General features: G+C 44.7%; 1 protein-coding gene across 2 annotated transcripts in view; it reads right to left on the minus strand.

Moving 5' to 3' along the window:
* Nucleotides 1-14265: 14265 nt before the first annotated feature.
* Nucleotides 14266-18453, minus strand: part of ANKFN1 (ankyrin repeat and fibronectin type III domain containing 1) — a 222628-nt gene continuing 218440 nt past the window's right edge. For both annotated transcript variants that reach the window (XM_083427353.1, XM_083427352.1), the window contains one exon: nucleotides 14266-17066. In XM_083427353.1, the coding sequence (XP_083283479.1) occupies nucleotides 16273-17066 (794 nt within the window). In that variant the 3' untranslated portion in view covers nucleotides 14266-16272. The remainder of the gene's footprint in view (nucleotides 17067-18453) is intronic.

Raw genomic sequence — 18453 nt, forward strand, 5'->3', positions numbered from 1 at the left:
ATCAAACAGATGGTGCAAATCAAACAGAAGAGAACAAAACAATACTGGTTTGTTGTTGTTGTTTAAAAAACATACCTTTCAAACCTCTGCAACTATTTGTCTGAAATTGGCAGGCTCCGTCTCCTCAGAAGGACCTGCTATGCTTGTAAAGTTCATCAAAGTCTGACAAGAAAAAATATATTTGCACTTTGCATAACACTACGCGAACTGATACACAGCTCTGCGTCGAAATTTGCATGCCTGAATTTTGCAATGTACTTCTCCAACCAAGCAATGTATGCAAAAATGTATGTGTGCATTTAAATGCATGCAAATTGTGAAGGTAATGCATTGTTTTATCATCATGTGAAAGGCTGGGCTGGATGAATCCCAAGCCGGAATTAAGATCGCTGGAAGAAATATCAACAGCCTCAGATATGCAGATGACACAACCTTGATGGCAGAAAGTGAGGAGGAATTAAAGAACCTTTTAATGAGGGTGAAAGAGGAGAGCGCAAAATATGGTTTGAAGCTCAACATCAAAAAAACGAAGATCATGGCCACTGGTCCCATCACCTCCTGGCAAACAGAAGGGGAAGAAATGGAGGCAGTGAGAGATTTTACTTTCTTGGGCTCCATGATCACTGCAGATGGTGAAAGCGGTCACAAAATTAAAAGACACCTGCTTCTTGGGAGAAAAGCAATGACAAACCTAGACAGCATCTTAAAAAGCAGAGACATCACCTTGCCGACAAAGGTCTATATAGTTAAAGCTATGGTTTTCCCAGTAGTGATGTATGGAAGTGATAGCTGGACCATAAAGAAGGTTGATCGCCGAAGAATTGATGCTTTTGAATTATGGTGCTGGAGGAGACTCTTGAGAGTCCCATGGACTGCAAGAAGATCAAACCTCTCTCTCTTCAAACCTTCTTAAGGAAATCAGCCCTGAGTGCTCACTGGAAGGACAGATCGTGAAGCTGAGGCTCCAATACTTTGGCCACCTCATGAGAAGAGAAGACTTCCTGGAAAAGACCCTGATGTTGGGAAAAATGGAGGGCACAAGGAGAAGGGGACGACAGAGAACGAGATGGTTGGACAGTGTTCTTGAAGCTACTAACATGAGTTTGACCAAACTGTGGGAGGCAGTGGAAGACAGGAGTGCCTGGCGTGCTCTGGTCCATGGGGTCACAAAGAGTCGGACACGACTAAATGACTAAACAACAACAAATGCATTGTTTTGTCAAAAAGTGCTTTGCAAAAATGTGTACGTTTCATATAAAAATATGAATATTTAGGAGAAATCCACATGAAAATCCTGATGAATTCCAAACTGATATTGAAATGTGGAGAACTGAAGATAAGACTGGCAAAATGCGGAAGAGAGAGAACCTGAAACTGAATCCACCTATCCCTGGATGAGAGGATGATCTTTTCCTTCAAGGAGGGACAGAATCATTCCCTCCACTGGTCCACTGACCATTCCCTCTGCTGGGAAGCAGACATAATCCCTTCTCACCTCTTCTTTTCTTCCAGTGCAAGCTGAGTCTTCTTCAGATCTTAAATCCTCTGAACTGGCAACTTCAATCTCACATAAATATGCATGCGCACACATGCGCACAAATACATACATACATTACACTGCTCTGCAGTTGAGACTTCAATTTCTGGATTGTTCAATATTCCTCAGCCCACTCTTCTGGCACGGTGTTAAAAGACTTCATGTTAAGGAAGCTCTGCCACTTTTAAGAAGTGGATATATATTTAGAACTGTGATCTATAGCAAAGCCAGCATGCCTAAGGCCATTGGTGTGATCCAGTTCTTAACGTTTTCTTCTCGCCTCCCTATAGTGAGGCAGTGCACCCCTAGCTGCTGGGGGAAAGCAGTAGCAGGGAATGGTACTAAAATCTTAACCCCTTCCACCATGCAAGTACGAAAGTTAAACGCCAGCAAGTGTTGTTCGAATGAATTCATTTTTCACAAGAGGTCTTGATTTTACGCATATGTGACCCTATATACATGCAACTGATTGATGATTAACCCACTAAGATTTATTTAATCAAGCTACAGCTCCAATAAAATGTAACCACAACATATCCTCTTAACATTAACAATGCTTGTTTTGAAATGCAATCTGGAATGGATTTATGAACAAGCCTTGGAATGTTGCTGTGAATCCTGTTCCACGCTAAAATCTCTTTATCTGTAACCGCTGCCACAGCCTCCATGGTACAACCAAGGGAGCCCATCACATGTGTAGAGAATTACATGTCCATCTCTTTAAAAGTGTGTGTTGAAGAGAGAGAGAGAGAGAGAGAGAGAGAGAGAGAGAGAGAGAGAGAGAGACTACAGCAAAGTGCTCTACGTGGGGCTATCTTTGAAGGTGACCCGGAAACTGCAATTAATCCAGAATGCGGCAGCTAGACTGGTGACTGGGAGCAGCCACCGGGACCATAAAACACTGGTCATGAGAGATCTGCATTGGCTCCCAGTATGTTTCCAAGCACAATTCAAAGTGTTGGTGCTGACCTTTAAAGCCCTAAATGGCCTCGGCCCAGTATACCTGAAGGAGCGTCTCCACCCCCACGGAGGGCCTTCTGGTGGTCCCCTCATTGTGAGAAGTGAGGCTACAGGGAACCAGTCAGAGGGCCTTCTTGGTAGTGGCGCCCGCCCTGTGGAACACCCTCCCATCAGATGTCAAAGAGATAAACAACTACTTGACATTTAGAAGACATCTGAAGGCAGTCCTGTATAAATAAATAAATTATTATTATTATTATTATTATTATTATTATTATTATTATTATTATTATTATTATTATACCAAGCACCCTGAGGCTACTCTCTCCATAGCATGGTGTGAATCACCGGGGGTTGTTAGGAGATGCTGTTTCTGTTCTTAAAACTGGCAAGTACGTTTCCGAGCACAATTCAAAGTGTTGGTGTTGACCTTTAAAGCCCTTTAAAGCCCTAAACGGCCTCGGCCCAGAATCCCTGAAGGAGCGTCTCCACCTCCATCGTTCTGCCCAGACACTGAGGTCCAGCTCCAAGGGCCTTCTAGTGGTTCCCTCACTGCGAGAAGCTAAGCTACAGTGAAACAGGCAGAGGGCCTTCTTGGTAGTGGCACCACCCTGTGGAACGCCCTCCCATCAGATGTCAAGGAAATAAACAACTATCTGACTTTTAGAAGACATCTGAAGGCAGTCTGTTTAGGGAAGTTTTTAATGTGTGACATTTTAATGTATTTTTAATCTTTGTTGGAAGCCGCCCAGAGTGGCTGAGGAAACCCAGCCAGATGGGCGGGGTACAAATAATAAATTACTATGACTATTAATACTATTACAAATTGCAATCATACAGTTTCAAAACCAATCCTGCTTAGTTACACCTCTACAGTGATGTGTCAAGTGTTCCCCCAAATCTACTGCCCACTCTTTGGCCCACCATCTTTCCTTTGTGGGCCCTTCTACTGCCTTCTACCATCTAGTCCCCTCCATCCGACCAGCTGACATCAACAGTGATACTAGTTCTTCACGGATGCACCAAGGGTTTCTGTTCGCTTTCATCCAAATGCAACGCCGACATAGGGCCAGGGACCAAAAGCTTGCTATTTATACCAGAGACTCAGAACAACCAAACTCAGAATTGGCTTGCCCTGGTACATTCTCACCACAGGTGAATAAGTGTCCCCCTTTCCCCTCATCCATGTCAGTTGAGAGGGGATAAGGTCTTCTTCATGGAACCAATAATGGCAGAAATCCCTGAAGGGAAACCTTTGCAATGGGGTGCCCTCTCTCAGTAAGAGCCTAGATTTGGATTTTAGTGCTAGGAGTTATAAGAATTAAGGTCGCTTTATTGCAGGAGACTAACATGGCTACTTTCCTGTTGCTTGTTCTTTAGCCATTCTGGAATATGAAACAGAATATTGCCTCTTTCCTTCTATACAGTGGTACCTCGAGTTAAGTACTTAATTCGTTCTGGAGGTCTGTACTTAACCTGAAACTGTTCTTAACCTGAAGCACCACTTTAGCTAATGGGGCCTCCTGCTGCTGCCCTGCTGCCGGAGCACGATTTCTGTTCTCATTTTGAAGCAAAGTTCTTAACCTGAAGCACTATTTCTGGGTTAGTGGAATCTGTAACCTGAAGCGTATGTAACCTAAAGAGTATGTAACCCGAGGTACCACTGTAATATCCACCCTCGATAAATAGTGGAGCTATGGATTGCCTGCAGAGCTTAGTCTCAGCCAATGTTCAGCTGTGTATTCCATGTGTGATAGTATAGAGGAGAGTGTTTCTGAGCGTGTGAAAAAGACTTTTTAAAACCCCAGTAAGCGGCCACTAAACTGCCCTGCTTCCTTGCCCTCAGATTATGAACTCTTTCCACCCTAGATAATGGTATTGTGGAAGGCTGCCCATAGGGAAAACCTGGAGCATATCTGCAATCATTTGGATATATCAACTGTTTAGCAGCTTTGACAATATATAGGCACATCTATTTCACATCTTCCCTATGAGCTGCAAAGATAGAACCAATCCAGTAAATGAATATGGAAAATTACAAAATTTCCAGGAATTGGACATGCCAAGTTTGCTCTAGCTACAACAGAGCACCCAGCAATAACTACCGTATTCCCTAATGCATGAATGAGACTCAGTTAGACATGCCTCATTTCCTGGTCTCATTACAGTTACGGCCATGATAATTGATTTGCTTTGTGCCATTTCCCTTTCTGGATACAGAGAATGGGTTCTCTAATAAATGGGCTTCCTCATTTTACCTTACTTGGGCCTCTGGTTCAATAAGACCTCTCCTCCTACCAGAGAGGAGGAGTTGTGAGTGGGAGCCGGTATCTGCGTCGGCAGGGGGGGGCGTATTCGGCCCCCTGTGTCAGCTATCCCAGCTGCCTTGCCTTGCCGTTCAGCTAGCCAATAGGGCTGGCTTGGGGGGCGGGGTTTAGCTGCATTTAAGCTGTTGCGGCGGCACTGTGCCCCCATTCTGCTTCCTGAATTTGTTGGATCACCCGTCCACCCTCCCTTTAGGTCATATCTATGCATTGACCTGGGATGTGGGTGGTGCTGTGGGTTAAACCACAGAGCCTAGGACTTGCCGATCAGAAGGTCGGCGGTTTGAGTCCCCGCGATGGGGTGGGCTCCCATTTCTTGGTCCCTGCTCCTGCCAACCTAGCAGTTCGAAAGCACGTCAAAGTGCAAGTAGATAAATAGGTACTGCTCTGGCGGAAAGGTAAACGGCGTTTCCGTGCGCTGCTCTGGTTCACCAGAAGCGGCTTAGTCATGCTGGCCACATGACCCGGAAGCTGTATGCCGGCTCCCTTGGCCAATAAAGTGAGATGAGTGCCGCAACCCCAGAGTTGGTCACGACTGGGCCTAATGGTCAGGGGTCCCTTTACCTTTACCTTTATGCTTTGACCTTGCTATGGACATTGGTAGGTTGTCTTGGTTGCCCATGGGGCCTGATAGGAATTTTGATCCCTTTGGCAAATTGGCACCAGCCTCTTGGTTTTTCGCCTACCTTGTAGCAAATCGTCACAACTTTTTGGGTATTGCCGGTTAGGCATTGGAATATGTGTGGCGTGTTGAAGGGCAGGTTGTGGCCATCACCTACCCCTCACCTTTTGGGTATTCCGTTAAAGGGATCCAGCCGTCATAGATCTTGTCCTTTACCCTGCTGGTGGCTAGGGCCATGGCATGACCCCCAGTGACATCAGAGGATGTTTCCAGTTGTATTTGCAAGCTCCTCCCACTGGTTGTTAACCCTAAAATGACTCCCCGCTGAGCGGGGTGGAGTCATGTATAGATTGATTGATCCAATGCCTAAGCCAATACCACCCACATGCTGTAACCAATAAAGTTGTGGCCTTCTTTAGCCCATTAACCTAAAATACATGTGTCCTTGTGTCTTATTTATCACTAAGTGGGTGGCGGGTCCTCAACTCACAACACCATCCTAGTACATGTGTTTGAAGACGTTATCCTTTTCTTAAGAATGCCGAAACACCTTTTAGTGCAAAACGAAGTTGTTAATGCCTCTACTTGATGTCTCATTCCACCAGATCAAAGTTGGAGAAGTTGTGGACTTCAAGATGCTGTTGGACTACAAAACCCATCATCCCTGACCATCTGGTCATGCTGACTGGGGCTTATTTGGGTTCATATCCCAAAAGATATTGAAGACCACAGATTCCCCATTCCTGAAGGAGATCTGAGGGCTTGGCTAGTTTCTGGGAGGGAGGGAAAGGAAGAAAATATAAATTAATTTTAAAAGGGGGGGGGACTCAGATATGAATTATTTGTAAACCCCTATCCTTATACAAGTCCCATCATCCTTAGCTAGCAAGACCAGTGGTCAGGGATGATGGGAATTGTTGTCCGAAAACAGTTGGAGAACCCCCATTCAGGAAACACAATGCTAGAGGAACAGAATGCTTTAATCCTCATGAACTGCACAAATCTAAATTTCCGGTATGTGACTGAATCCCTCTTTCAAAATACCGACAATCTGGAGGTGACCAGAATCCATTAAAAAAACAATGCAGAGTTTAGAAAGCATGCTAATAAAGCAATGTAAATATCCTTGTGTATGGTTTGTTTTTTTAAAGGTTTTCATTTTATTATTTGAAGACAAAATAAAAAATAAAATAAGGATCATTAAGGAAAGGCAACATTTTAACCAGGAGAAGACGACACATTTGGAATCTGAGAACGGAAAAGTCAAACGGCGGTTGTTGTCATAAGAGCAAATCACAAACATGCTGTTAAAACAGGTCCATTTCACAGTTGGTTTCCCCCCCCTCTCCAGTTGTTTTTTAAAGCGTTTCAGTGTACGACACAGAGGCAGTTGGAAAACGGAACAGGCCTTCCTTCACAGCAAGACATGACAATTCAGATTGTAGTTGTAAATGCTCACCTCAATGACTTCTTATGCAAAGAAGAAATCATAAGCACCGGTAAAGATATACAACCCAACCAGGCCCCCCAATCCATCATGGTCCATGCATAAATGCACCAAAGCCAATAAAAACACATGCACAAAAAAGGTGGTTTTTTTGTTTTAGTTTTAGTGGCCTGGTTTTTTTTTGGGGGGGGGGGTTGTTAAATCACCTTTGTGCTACGATAAATGGTGTTTTTTTCCCCTGTTTTTGCTACATGCAACAAAGCTGTCATCTTTGGAAATTAAAAGCTCAAGGAAGGGCACACAATATTGTTAGAATTCTTTTGGCTTTGGCCCAAGACTCCTTGGCTGCCCTTTCTGTTGTTGTTGTGAAATCTGTTCTCGCACATCAAAGCCGCCCAATGTGCTTCAGTGCTCTTAATGGTGGTTTGGTGGAGCCTGGGCACTTGGGTTCTGCCTGGGAGACTTCATATTGTAAGGTGACTTCAGTATGGAATGTTTGTTACCATATATACTGACGCACAAACCCCCAGTTTGGAACCCGGTGAAGATATTCCTGTGATGGCCAATTTCATTTCATTCCATGGCATTTTCAGGTGGACTGTTGGAAGCTGCCCAGAGTGGCTGGGGCAACTCAGTCAGATGAGTGGGGCATCATCATCATCATCATTAATTATTATTATTGAATAGGACGTCCCTATTTGCATTGGAGAAATATTGGAGGGTATGTGGGTGGGAACCACAGCTCAGTGGTAATAATAATAATAATAATAATAATAATAATAATAATAACAACAACAACAATAATAAATTTTGCAATTAACAGGTATGCCACAAATAATTTAAGTTTATTCTTCAGAGAGGGCCAGCGCCTAAGGGAAAAAATACCATCTATTGTACTGCTGGGTACAACAACTGGTAATAATGATAATAATAATAATAACAATAATAATTTATTATCTATACACCGCCCATCTGGCTGGGTTTCCCCAGCCGCTCTGGGCGGCTTTCCACAGAATATTAAAATACAATAGTGTATTAAACATTGAAAGCTTCCCTAAACAGGGCTGCCTTCAGATGTCTTCTAAAAGTCTGGTAGTTGTTTTTCTCTTTGACATCTGGTGGGAGGGTGTTCCACAAGGTGGGTGCCACTACTGAGAAGGCCCTCTGCCTGGCTCCCTGTAGCTTCACTTCTCGCAGTGAGGGAACCGCTAGAAGGCCCTTGGAGCTGGACCTCAGTGTCTGGGCTGAATGATGGGGGTGGAGATGCTCCTTCAGGTATACAGGACCAAGGCCATTTAGGGATTTAAAGGTCAGCACCAGGTCAGGGGTGCCAACTTGAATAATATTTTTTGGGTGGAGGCAGATAAGCCCCCCACTGCATAATCAATCACAAGACATGGCACATGGACACAATTTGAATGACAATGCTTAGTGGGGGCCCGTGTCCTCAAATATTTTATTGGGGGGCCTGTACGGACATCAGCTCCTAGGAGTTGGCTTCTATGTAGCAGTAGAGGAAAATTAAGCAGTGGCTATACAGTTTCTTGTTGTTCAGATCAAGTCAAATATGCTGTGCACTAGGATGTCTGCAGAGAGGGCCAGTCAACAACTCACATCCACCCATATTAATCACTGGATGGTGCATTAGTATATATGGTAACCTGCAGCTCAATTCGATAAACATCAGAGCAAATCCTATGAAAATGAAAGAGGATTTGCAAAGGTTAAATGATCTGAGAACTGAATCCATTCTTGTATATTTCCTTAAACAGTGGAAAGAAAAATAAACTGAAAATGCATTTCAAACAAGAATTAAAACGGCATTTCATGTCTTAAAAACTTCAAAAGGCTCCTGCCTCAAGATATCTTAATAGTCAGAAAATAAAATTCAATTTAAAAACAAAAAAACTAACAACCTTTATGGCTATGAATACAATTCACTCAAATAGATTTAACATTTCTTAGGCTGATCAATTTTTCTCTCTTTAAAATAGCATTTCATACATTTGAAGGTATCAAAAATACATGTTGTCGAAAATTAGATTCATTTCATATTTAGTGTTAATTAAGAGCCAGCCTCTTTCCAAAACACAAGTCAAGAGGCACAAGAGATAACAACAGTATTTTAAAACATTTTCTGTTTTGTTTTCAGCAATGTATACAGGAAAATATTGTTCGGGATGCAAAATCCCCAGAGGACACTTAACACAGTATCTATTGTGCACCTGTGTATGTACAGAGTTTTTAAGCACACAAAATTGTGCATTTTAATGTACCAAAGTTGAGACTTTTAAACTTACACTCAGTTGCATGGATAGCAACAAGTTACAATAAGAATAGGAACAAGGACAAGAAAAAAATAAAAACAGGCAACTTGCTATATACAAACAAGGCCGGACGGCATTAAATCGGGTCAGCCCAATATACTTTGCATCCTGAGCAACTGGAACCAGCATCCTCTGTGGAACCGCAAAGGATTCTGGGTACATCTATGGAATCCCTTGCTGGTTCCGTGGTAACCCTATGAATATCGTCATCTCAAGCAACCAATGGGACTGATTTTGTAGTCAAGACGACTCTAGCACTGAATCTGTCTCACGCATTTCACTTTAGATGGTGTTTTCTCTGAGGGGGAAGCCAGGAGCCCCATCGTTCTGCCAAGAGAGTGTTGTGTTTCATAAAACAGGCTGCCAGTAGCTGTCAACTTTTCCCTTTTCTTGTGAGGAATCCTATTCGGAATAAGGGAATTGCCCTTAAAAAAAGGGAAAAGTTGACAGCTATGATGCTGCCAGCCATCTAGAGCACAAATTTGACATATAAGTAACATGGTAATAAAATATAATTTCCGTATCCTGAACAGAGGGCCAAAACCTTTAGTCAGAGTCAACACCTGTAAGGGGGTGGGGAGGAAATGGGGCAGAGTGCAACAAATTGCTCCAATTGAAGTGGGACAAAAAAAGAGGAAGAAATCAGAGAGTTCTCTCCCTGCTTCCTAGATAAGTGTTGGGTGGAGAAGATTTGTGTCGCTCTTGACTCCTCACGTCCATGCTCCTTGCACTGCACGGACCAGTTGAGGGACCCTGAAAAAGTGGGCTGGGAGTGGTGGGTGCAGGGACAGCCAGTCCTGTTTTGCCACCTGAGGTGAAACAGGAAGGTGACACCCCTCCCCCGCTATAGAAAGCTTCACTTACTAGGGTTGCACAGTGGTGGCTTCCAGCAAGATCTCACCAGAAGTGGCCATCACAGCTTCTCCTTGCTTCTCTGGTGGCAGGGAGGGGTGGTTGTGGTTGCGCCATGGGGTAGCTAGCTGTGGGGTTCCTCAGCCTGAGGTGGCTGCCTCAGTCTGCCTCATGGGCAGGCTGGTTCTGATGGTGGTAGTAGGGCTCACAGAATACTGCAGTATTTGTTTTCATGCAGCCAGGAGAAGGCAGAATGAAAGACGCAGGCCTTGCATCTTCTCAGGATGCCTGTCTCCGGAGCTTTAGTTCCAGGCGGAACTCGCCGGAACTCAGTTCCAGCACCTTTCAGGTGGGCGCCATTGCCACTATAAGAGAACAAGGGAGGCGTTCATGGTGAGTTCCAGCACCTATTTTTCTAGAAAAATAGCACTGCCTGTCTCCCACTTTGAAACAGTGTGTTTCTACCTTCCAGCAGAGTTAGTGATCTCTTTCACAGTGGATTAACTATCTCCTTGTTCTTCTGAACCTTAGTTTGTGCTCAGCTCCTGCCCGGAACAAGAGTAAGGAATCCAGGCCATATTGTCATGGTATGGGTCTTGGCACACCATGAAGGTACCCAGCCTTCTTGTTGTTTTGAAGAGGGCATCGTGAGCAGAAGCCAACAACTGAGCTTCTCGCTACTCTATCGGCACAGGGGAAATCTGCCGTTGTGACACCACATCAGAAGATGAGGCATCCCCTTTTCCTGCTGTACCAAGTAAAAGAGCACAATGACTGAAACGAGAAGGAACCCCACCATGGAGGAACTTGCCTCTGCAACCACACACAGACACACACACGGGCCTGTTCTAAAAATATATTTTGCTGATGGCAAAGTTTGACACTTTGCAGAAACTCTGAATTCAGAACCTTAGAAGCCTCTAAGCTGCACAGCATCTTTTTCAAACACACTACAGCCTTGTTGTTGGTAAGGCGGCACTGGAGATATAAATAAATACATACATACATGTATGTATGTATGTATGTGTATATATATATATTTATTACATAACAGTCACAAGCCATGTGTTCAAAAAGAGTTGACCAGCAACTTTGTACATTTTTTTTTTTTTTGGTGTGTGTAACACATGCAACAGATAGATGCACCATTTCTTTCCAAAACATTTCTCTTTAAATACCCGAAGCGTAAACGTTCGGGATAAAACATTCCATTCCCTATATACACGAAGCCCCTCTCCCCCTCCCCCTCCTCCCCACCACTTCGAATCTTTCATTGGCTCCATTTAAAAATATTTACACTTCAGCAATGAAGTAGTAATTTATAGCTTTCTGTGTGGGGTGCCTTTGCTGTATCTACACATGCATGCATGCAAAATGACCCAATCATTAATGAATGTGTAGTAGTTAATTCAGAAGGCAAACAGAGAGGGGTGTTTTTAACTGGACAGTATTTGAGCCGGGATTTCAGTAAGTGGGCCAGCCTGACAGCAATGAATGATGGGTGCAAATCTAGCTAGTTATACATGAAAACTGAATATTAGGCCGAGAATTAATTTGGGAGCTCTTGTGATCTAGAGATACGTGAGGGCTCTGATAGGATTAAGCCCACGTTTATGTGATTCAACCCAGCTTAGTGGCTTTCATTGCAGTGTCATTCATTTCACTTAAACTGAAGCATGTTGATTTATCAGCTTTTAGTCAGAATTGCGGAACAGCTTGTCAGGACCATATCTTTCTTGATCTTCCTTGTATGTATCCATAACTTCAGGGAGCGTGCCTATGTCATTAAATTGCAAGGTGCAAGAGGACAATTAGCAACCCCTAGCGCTGAAACTAGTAAACACCCGGAGTTTGTTGAAATGTAATTTTGCCTTCTGAATTCTGACTGTTTCTACTTTGAAATTTTAATCTTAGGCTCTGACAGCTATGCAGTGCACTCCTGGGCATGTCGACCCAGAAGTAAGTTCTGCGGAGTTTAATGGGATTTGCTCTCCAATAAGTGTGCATAGTATTGCATCTTTAAATATAATGTTGGCCTGTCCTGACTGTTCTGAGCTTAGTAAGGTTTAAGTAAGAAATCCTACAAACTGCCAAAATACTATCAAACGTGAAATGCTGTTGCTTCCCAGCCATCATGTATTGCCCAGTATCAACGCTCAAATCCAAAGAATTAAAGTCAAATGCCATTTGATATCAAATGCAAATATCAAGTATCTGAACACTTTGAATTTTCAACAAATATGTGTGCATACAGCAAGGTAGGGAATACTCATATCAAAATTCGGGACGGGGCGGCACAGGGGATGGTTTCAGGCAGTAGGGTTTTTTTCAGACTTAGCATCCACCATTGCACTGGAAAACTGACACACCTCTCTCCCAGACCCTCCAAGTGTCCCTAATCTCCAGGGACGTCCCTGTTTTAGAGAAGCTGTCCCAGTTTCTGATTTGATCCCTGGAATGTCCTGCTTTTCCTTAGGATGTCCCTATTTTCACTGATGAAATGTTGGAGGGTATGGAGTTATTTGACCCCTGAGCCATCTGAAGGCAGCCCTGTATAGGGAAGTTTTTTAAAAAAATGTTTAATGTTTCATTATGTTTTTATATATGTTGGAAGCTGCCCAGAGTGGCTGGGGCAACCCAGTCAGATGAGTGGGGTATAAATAGTAAAATGGTCATTCTGGAATGAGATGTCCCTATTTTCACTGGAGAAATGTTGGAGGGTATGTCCTCCCTACCCTGATCATCTGGTCCTCGCACATAATTTGGTGATAAAACCAACAGTACCGTTTGTACGAAGGAGAAACGGTGGCCCTTCAGACTCCAGCTCCCATCAGCTGCAGTCAGTATGCCCAGTGGGAATGGATAATGGGAACTGCAGTCCAACAGCATCAGAAATGCTGCATTCATTCATCATACCATAATCTCTGGTTAACAAGGGGTCAAGGTTTGTGATAGCTCATAAGCCTCCAAGACCTGTACGACCAGTACCAATGGGCCAAAAGAAACTGGCATACTACCAGTGGCGTAGCGTGGGTTGTCAGCACCCGGGGCAAGGCAAGTAATTTGCGCCGCCCCCCCGCTGCACTGTCCCTCCCCCAGATAGTTCCTCGCTCTCTCTCCGCACCGCACCGCATGCCTGGCACCCTCCCCTCCACAGTGGGCGGCGACCCGGTGGCTCGGCTCGGATTCGCACAGCCAGCACTGCAGTGAGAGAGAGTGAGTGAGCCAGGTAGGGGCAGAGAGCTGCGAGTGCGAGCACGCCCCCCAGATGTTGCGCCTGGTGCGGCCGGCCCCCCTGCACCCCCCATGCTACGCCACTGCATACTACGCACAGCAATGTTTCTATAACGATAGCTTCCACTCTCTCAAAAAGTGCTTAACATCAGCCCTAGGTGAAGCCTGGTCTTTAAAGAAGTTTATGCAAGATGCAGGGCCACCTGTATTTAAAGCAGAACCATATCACTTTCAACAGTCGTGACTTCCCTGCAAATATCCTGGGAGCTGCAGTTTGTAAAGGGTGCTGAGAGTTGGGACCCCCAATCCCCCCAGAACTACAGTTCCCAGAGTTCCCTGCCTACAATACCCAGGCTCTCTAGGGTCTCCTTCTCACAGCACCCCCTTAACAAACCACAGTTCTCAGGATTCTTTGGAGGAAGCAATGACTGTTTAAAGTGGTACGATACAGCTTTAAATGTGTCATCCAGACGAGGCCACTGTATTAAAATGAAACAGAATAAAATGAAAATTTCATCTTTTGTTTGTACAGTAACTATAACATCAGCAAAATGGGGGAGGGCAGGGGGGAAAACACACAAGTTGGGTGTGTTAATTTGGCTAAAAGATCCATGTTTTTAGCTTGTTTTTACCGGGGAAGATTAGTTTGTAATTCCGAAATGAACATTATTAGATGTTTTCCCTCTATTTTCAGCTTAGTACAGAGACTTAACTGAGATTAATTTCACCCTTCATTTCACTTCATAGATTGCTTCATGATCCAAAATGTCCTATGTAATAATGAGTTAAAGCTCAGATTTCCAGGGGTGTAGAGCGAGAATTTTGGACCAAGGTCACTGTGCCCACGGGGTTTCTGTGTGGGGCCACACAGCAGCTAGAATCTTGTACGAACTTGGGCATGAGTTTTGAGGTACACTTATATTTTAAAGTTTTAAAGTTTGGTCTCTGAGGGCAAACTACGGAGGTTAAGAATCGTGGTTTTCAAAATGCCTTTTGCTCCAACACCATAGAGAATACAACACTTCAGTTTTCTGGATTGGTCCATGGTTGGTGAGAAAAATCATCTCTCTTATCCTGCATGTTTTATGGGAATAAGCCATCAAACCCCATTGCCTAACAAACCCCTTTTGAGATGCGAAGGAGAAGCTCGCACGCATCCTACAAACAGAATTGCCAATTCTACCCCTGTCGCAGAAGCAATATGTAGATTGCAAACCTCTTTTGATTCAGTATCGCTTTTAACTGTCCTGGTCCCCCACAAAGACCTTTGGGAACGGTAGACTTGTAAGGTGAAGAAAATCATCTGCAGCAGCAGCTAGCTGAACACCGTAGAGTAGCTATGACCCAAAGGAATTCCTCTCCCTCTACAGCTGCTCCCAGACATGCAAATATCAAAAGTTAGGGCTTAGTTGAAACAGGAATGCTTTGCGCGACCGTTTTACTACCCTCTCCCCAAAGCACTGTCTTTCTCAATGAACGTTTGGGGAGATCTTTGTGTGTGATTCCTCCCACCCACACTATGGGGGCACACTGAAGAGAGAACATTTCTCCCCCCCCCCCAGCTCAAAATGGGTACCCTCTTTATCCCCCTTCCCTTAGTGTGCCACTTCGTAGCACCAATCGGCTGCACCGCTGGCACCGGTTCATTCTTCAAGCCAGCCTTTTCTGTCCTAACACCAATGACCATGTCCTGTAGCCAATCATATTGGGCCACACAATGAGGTCACCAACACCATCAAATGCTATCAGCACCGCGTGAGTTGCCCTCCTGCCCTCTGGGACATCACACAGCCCAAATCTGATTTGCTATGTGATGGTGCAACACTTTGGCTAGGAAAGAAGAGTAACCTTGAAACAAAAAATGGCAGCTAATCAGCAGTTGATTGGGGCTGGGAACACTAGAAGTAGGAAAGAAGGCAAAAAGAGAGAGCTCTCACTCCCCCTTTTTTTCTTGCAGGATAAACACTACCATGAAGCCAAGTGAAGTGACTGTCTTTGGCAGCTGATTTTGGGTGAGCTAGCCATTTAATTTATTGTTATGCCAGGGAGGGGAAAAGGCTCTGGATTTTTCAGTTTCAGGTACCAAAATAAATCGACTGGCCTCGCACATTACACACCATACTCATCCACCTCTCTATTTCTCCTATGTCTGGAAAGCACGGGCCTGAGGAGTTTTCTGCTTCTCCCACACTTTCTGTGCATGTGTCTGAGTGGTTTTGCCTTTGCCCTGCTGCTTTCCCCCCGGAAAACCTACTCTTTAGTGATAAATAGGAACAAACGGCAATCCGCAGAAAACCCGATTGCCATTTGTTCCAATTCGGCGCAAAATACTGGGTTTTCTTGTGGAAAAGCGGTGGGGCAAATGGAGGAGCAAATGGAGACCTGTGGGTATAGGGCAGTATATAAATCTTAATCATAATAATAATAATAATAATAATAATAATAATAATAATAATGTGTGTTTGGCTCACATTGCTGCTGTTCCTCCTCAGGCAGCAAATGGAGCTGTATCCAACATTAACCCTATTCAAAGCAGACCCATTGAAATTAATGGATCTGCCCAACTTAGGCCCGTTAATTTAAGCAGCTCTTCTCTGAGTATAATCGAAAGCCCATTATCTTGGGACACGAATGTTTTTCATTTCCCTGAAAGCCCCTTTTGCACATGGGGAAAAGAAAGCTCATTGGATAACTTTTCTCCCTGCCCTATTAAAAGCACAGAAAAACCCTTAACCATCTGGGGTCAGCCTCCCTGTTTTCAAGATGGTTGCACAGGCATGCATGTTTCCAAGAGACAAACCCATTTTTCATGCTGCACCTCAGAAATGCATGGTAACTCTGAACTGCATCTGGCAAAGACGAGAATGCAAAGGTTGCTTTGAAGCGAGACCTCTCTCTTCCTCCCTTTGCAATAATTGCGATCACATCCTGAAGGCAGTATTGAGGGGGAACAGAGCCACTGCACAGCTTTAAAGATCGCTGCTGTATACCTCAGCCGTGTTGGAACCGGACTGATCTTCTGGAACCATTCGCTGGCCTGTGGAAATGTGCAAATCTTTATGTTCCACCGGCCGGCTGCCTAGCGCCCAGGATTTACCATCCTCGCCGGTGCCGTACGACTCCACATATATCCTGCGGATGCTCGGCCTCAGTTCCTGGTATTTGCCTTTCCCTTCTTCCGGGAGGCTCGTAGCGTGAGGTAAGAACGTGCTGCGCGGACAGTCGATGGAGATGCTTATCTGCTCGCCGCCACAGGTAGGCTCTTGCGAGAACTCCATAGCTCGTGTGAGATGTGGAGTATACAGACCTTCGGAGAGGGAGATGGACTGGCTCTCGCTGTGAACGCGCAGCCAGCGATGGTGCCGGCTGAAGTAGCTGGAGTGTTGATGCTTTCCGTGCTTCTTCTTGCCCAAGAAACTCAAGGGTTGTCTCAAACTGGCTGACTTTTCCATGCATTTCGGGGAAAGCCCTCCTCCCAGCGAGAGGCTTTGTAGGTGCTCCTTAGACTGATCGACGTCAGCCTCCAAGGTATCGCCCCCTCTCAAGTTCTGTTTGGGAGTCAAGCAAGGCTTGATGTCGTGGATCTGGAGAACGTCCGGCGCGCTGCCGCTCAGACAGCTCACGGCCTGGTGGGATATGTCCTGTGAGGACGAATAGACCAAATCCAGCTCCCTCGGGCTCAAAGCATCGCTAGAGTCGTAGTCGCTGTCGGTTGGAAGGAAAACTTCCGAGCAGCCTTCTTCATCCGAGTACGGCTGGGAGTCTGCAAACAAGAGGAGGACAACGGATGAGTCACTGGCAGGCTGTACACCCAATACAGTTGTACCTTGGTTTCCGAACAGCTTAGTTCATGAACAACTTGGAACTCGAACGCCGCAAACCCGGAAGTAGGCGTTCCGGTTTGCGGACTTGGCCTTGGCAGCCGAACGTCTGGCGCGGCTTCCGATTGCATGCAGGATGCTCCTGCAGCCAATTGGAAGCCGCGTGTTGGTTTCTGAACATTTCAGAAGTCGAACGGACTTCCGGAACACATTCTTTTTGAAAACCAAGGTACGACTGTACATACATTAGATGCAGTAATAGGGCAAAATTTGTCAGGAGTGATACTAGCTAGTTCTATAATGCTTGTAGTCTGAACAAGGGGGGACACGGGTGGCACTGTGGTCTAAACCACAGAGCCTCTTGGGCTTGCTAATCAGAAGGTCAGCGGTTCGAATCCTCGCGACGGGCTGAGCTCCTGTTGCTCTGTCTCAGCTCCTGCCAACCTAGCAGTTCAAAAGCATACCAGTGCAAGTAGATAAATAGGTACCGCTGTGGCGGAAAGGTAAATGGTGTTTCCATGCACTCTGGTTTCCATCACGGTGTTCCATTGTGCCAGAAGCAGTTTAGTCATGCGGGCCACATGACCTGGAAAGCTGTCTGTGGGCAAACGCTGGCTCCCTTGGCCTGAAAGCGAGATGAGCACCGCAACCCCATAGTCGCCTTTGATTAGACTTAACCATCCAGGGGTCCTTTACCTTTACCTTTACCTAGTGTGAGCAGAAGTCCATATAATTTCTCCTTTGAAATATGACTATGCTGACAAACAGTTGATATACTTTATTACAGATGCTATTAAGCAGTGCTTTTTCTGGGGGTACACAGGGGTAGCATACCCCTAAACATTTTGTGAATCTAAGTTTGGTCTCATTGAGGGGCAGTATTTCAATATGAGTAGGAAAATGAGAGTACCCCTAAATATTTTTTTAAAGGAAAAAAAAGGACTGATATTAAGACAGATCCTATGCTCTAGTTTCCATGAATACTAAGGCAACTAAGTTGATAGCACCTAGTAAAAAGCAGTTATGGGTTGGTTGGATTTTGCAGAATTTGCATTTATCAGTCTCTTGCAAATTGGGTTTTGCAAAAAACAATAATCATGCAATTTAAATTGAATTAATTCCTTTTGAAACAATGTATGGATGGGATTTCCTGTGGTGTCACACGATATCGCCTAATGAACTCTAAAAGGGGAGGTGCTTAAGAAATTGATGAGAAGTGTGCTACCTATCCTATTTTAATAATAATAAAAAAGCAGTATTTAATTTCATAGTGGGACCATTGGATTTGGTGTAATTATGACCTTCCTTTGTCACCCTCACATTATGTCC

This window comes from Podarcis tiliguerta (assembly GCF_965153285.1).
Source record: "Podarcis tiliguerta genome assembly, chromosome: 2".
In the NCBI taxonomy this organism is placed as follows: domain Eukaryota; kingdom Metazoa; phylum Chordata; class Lepidosauria; order Squamata; family Lacertidae; genus Podarcis; species Podarcis tiliguerta.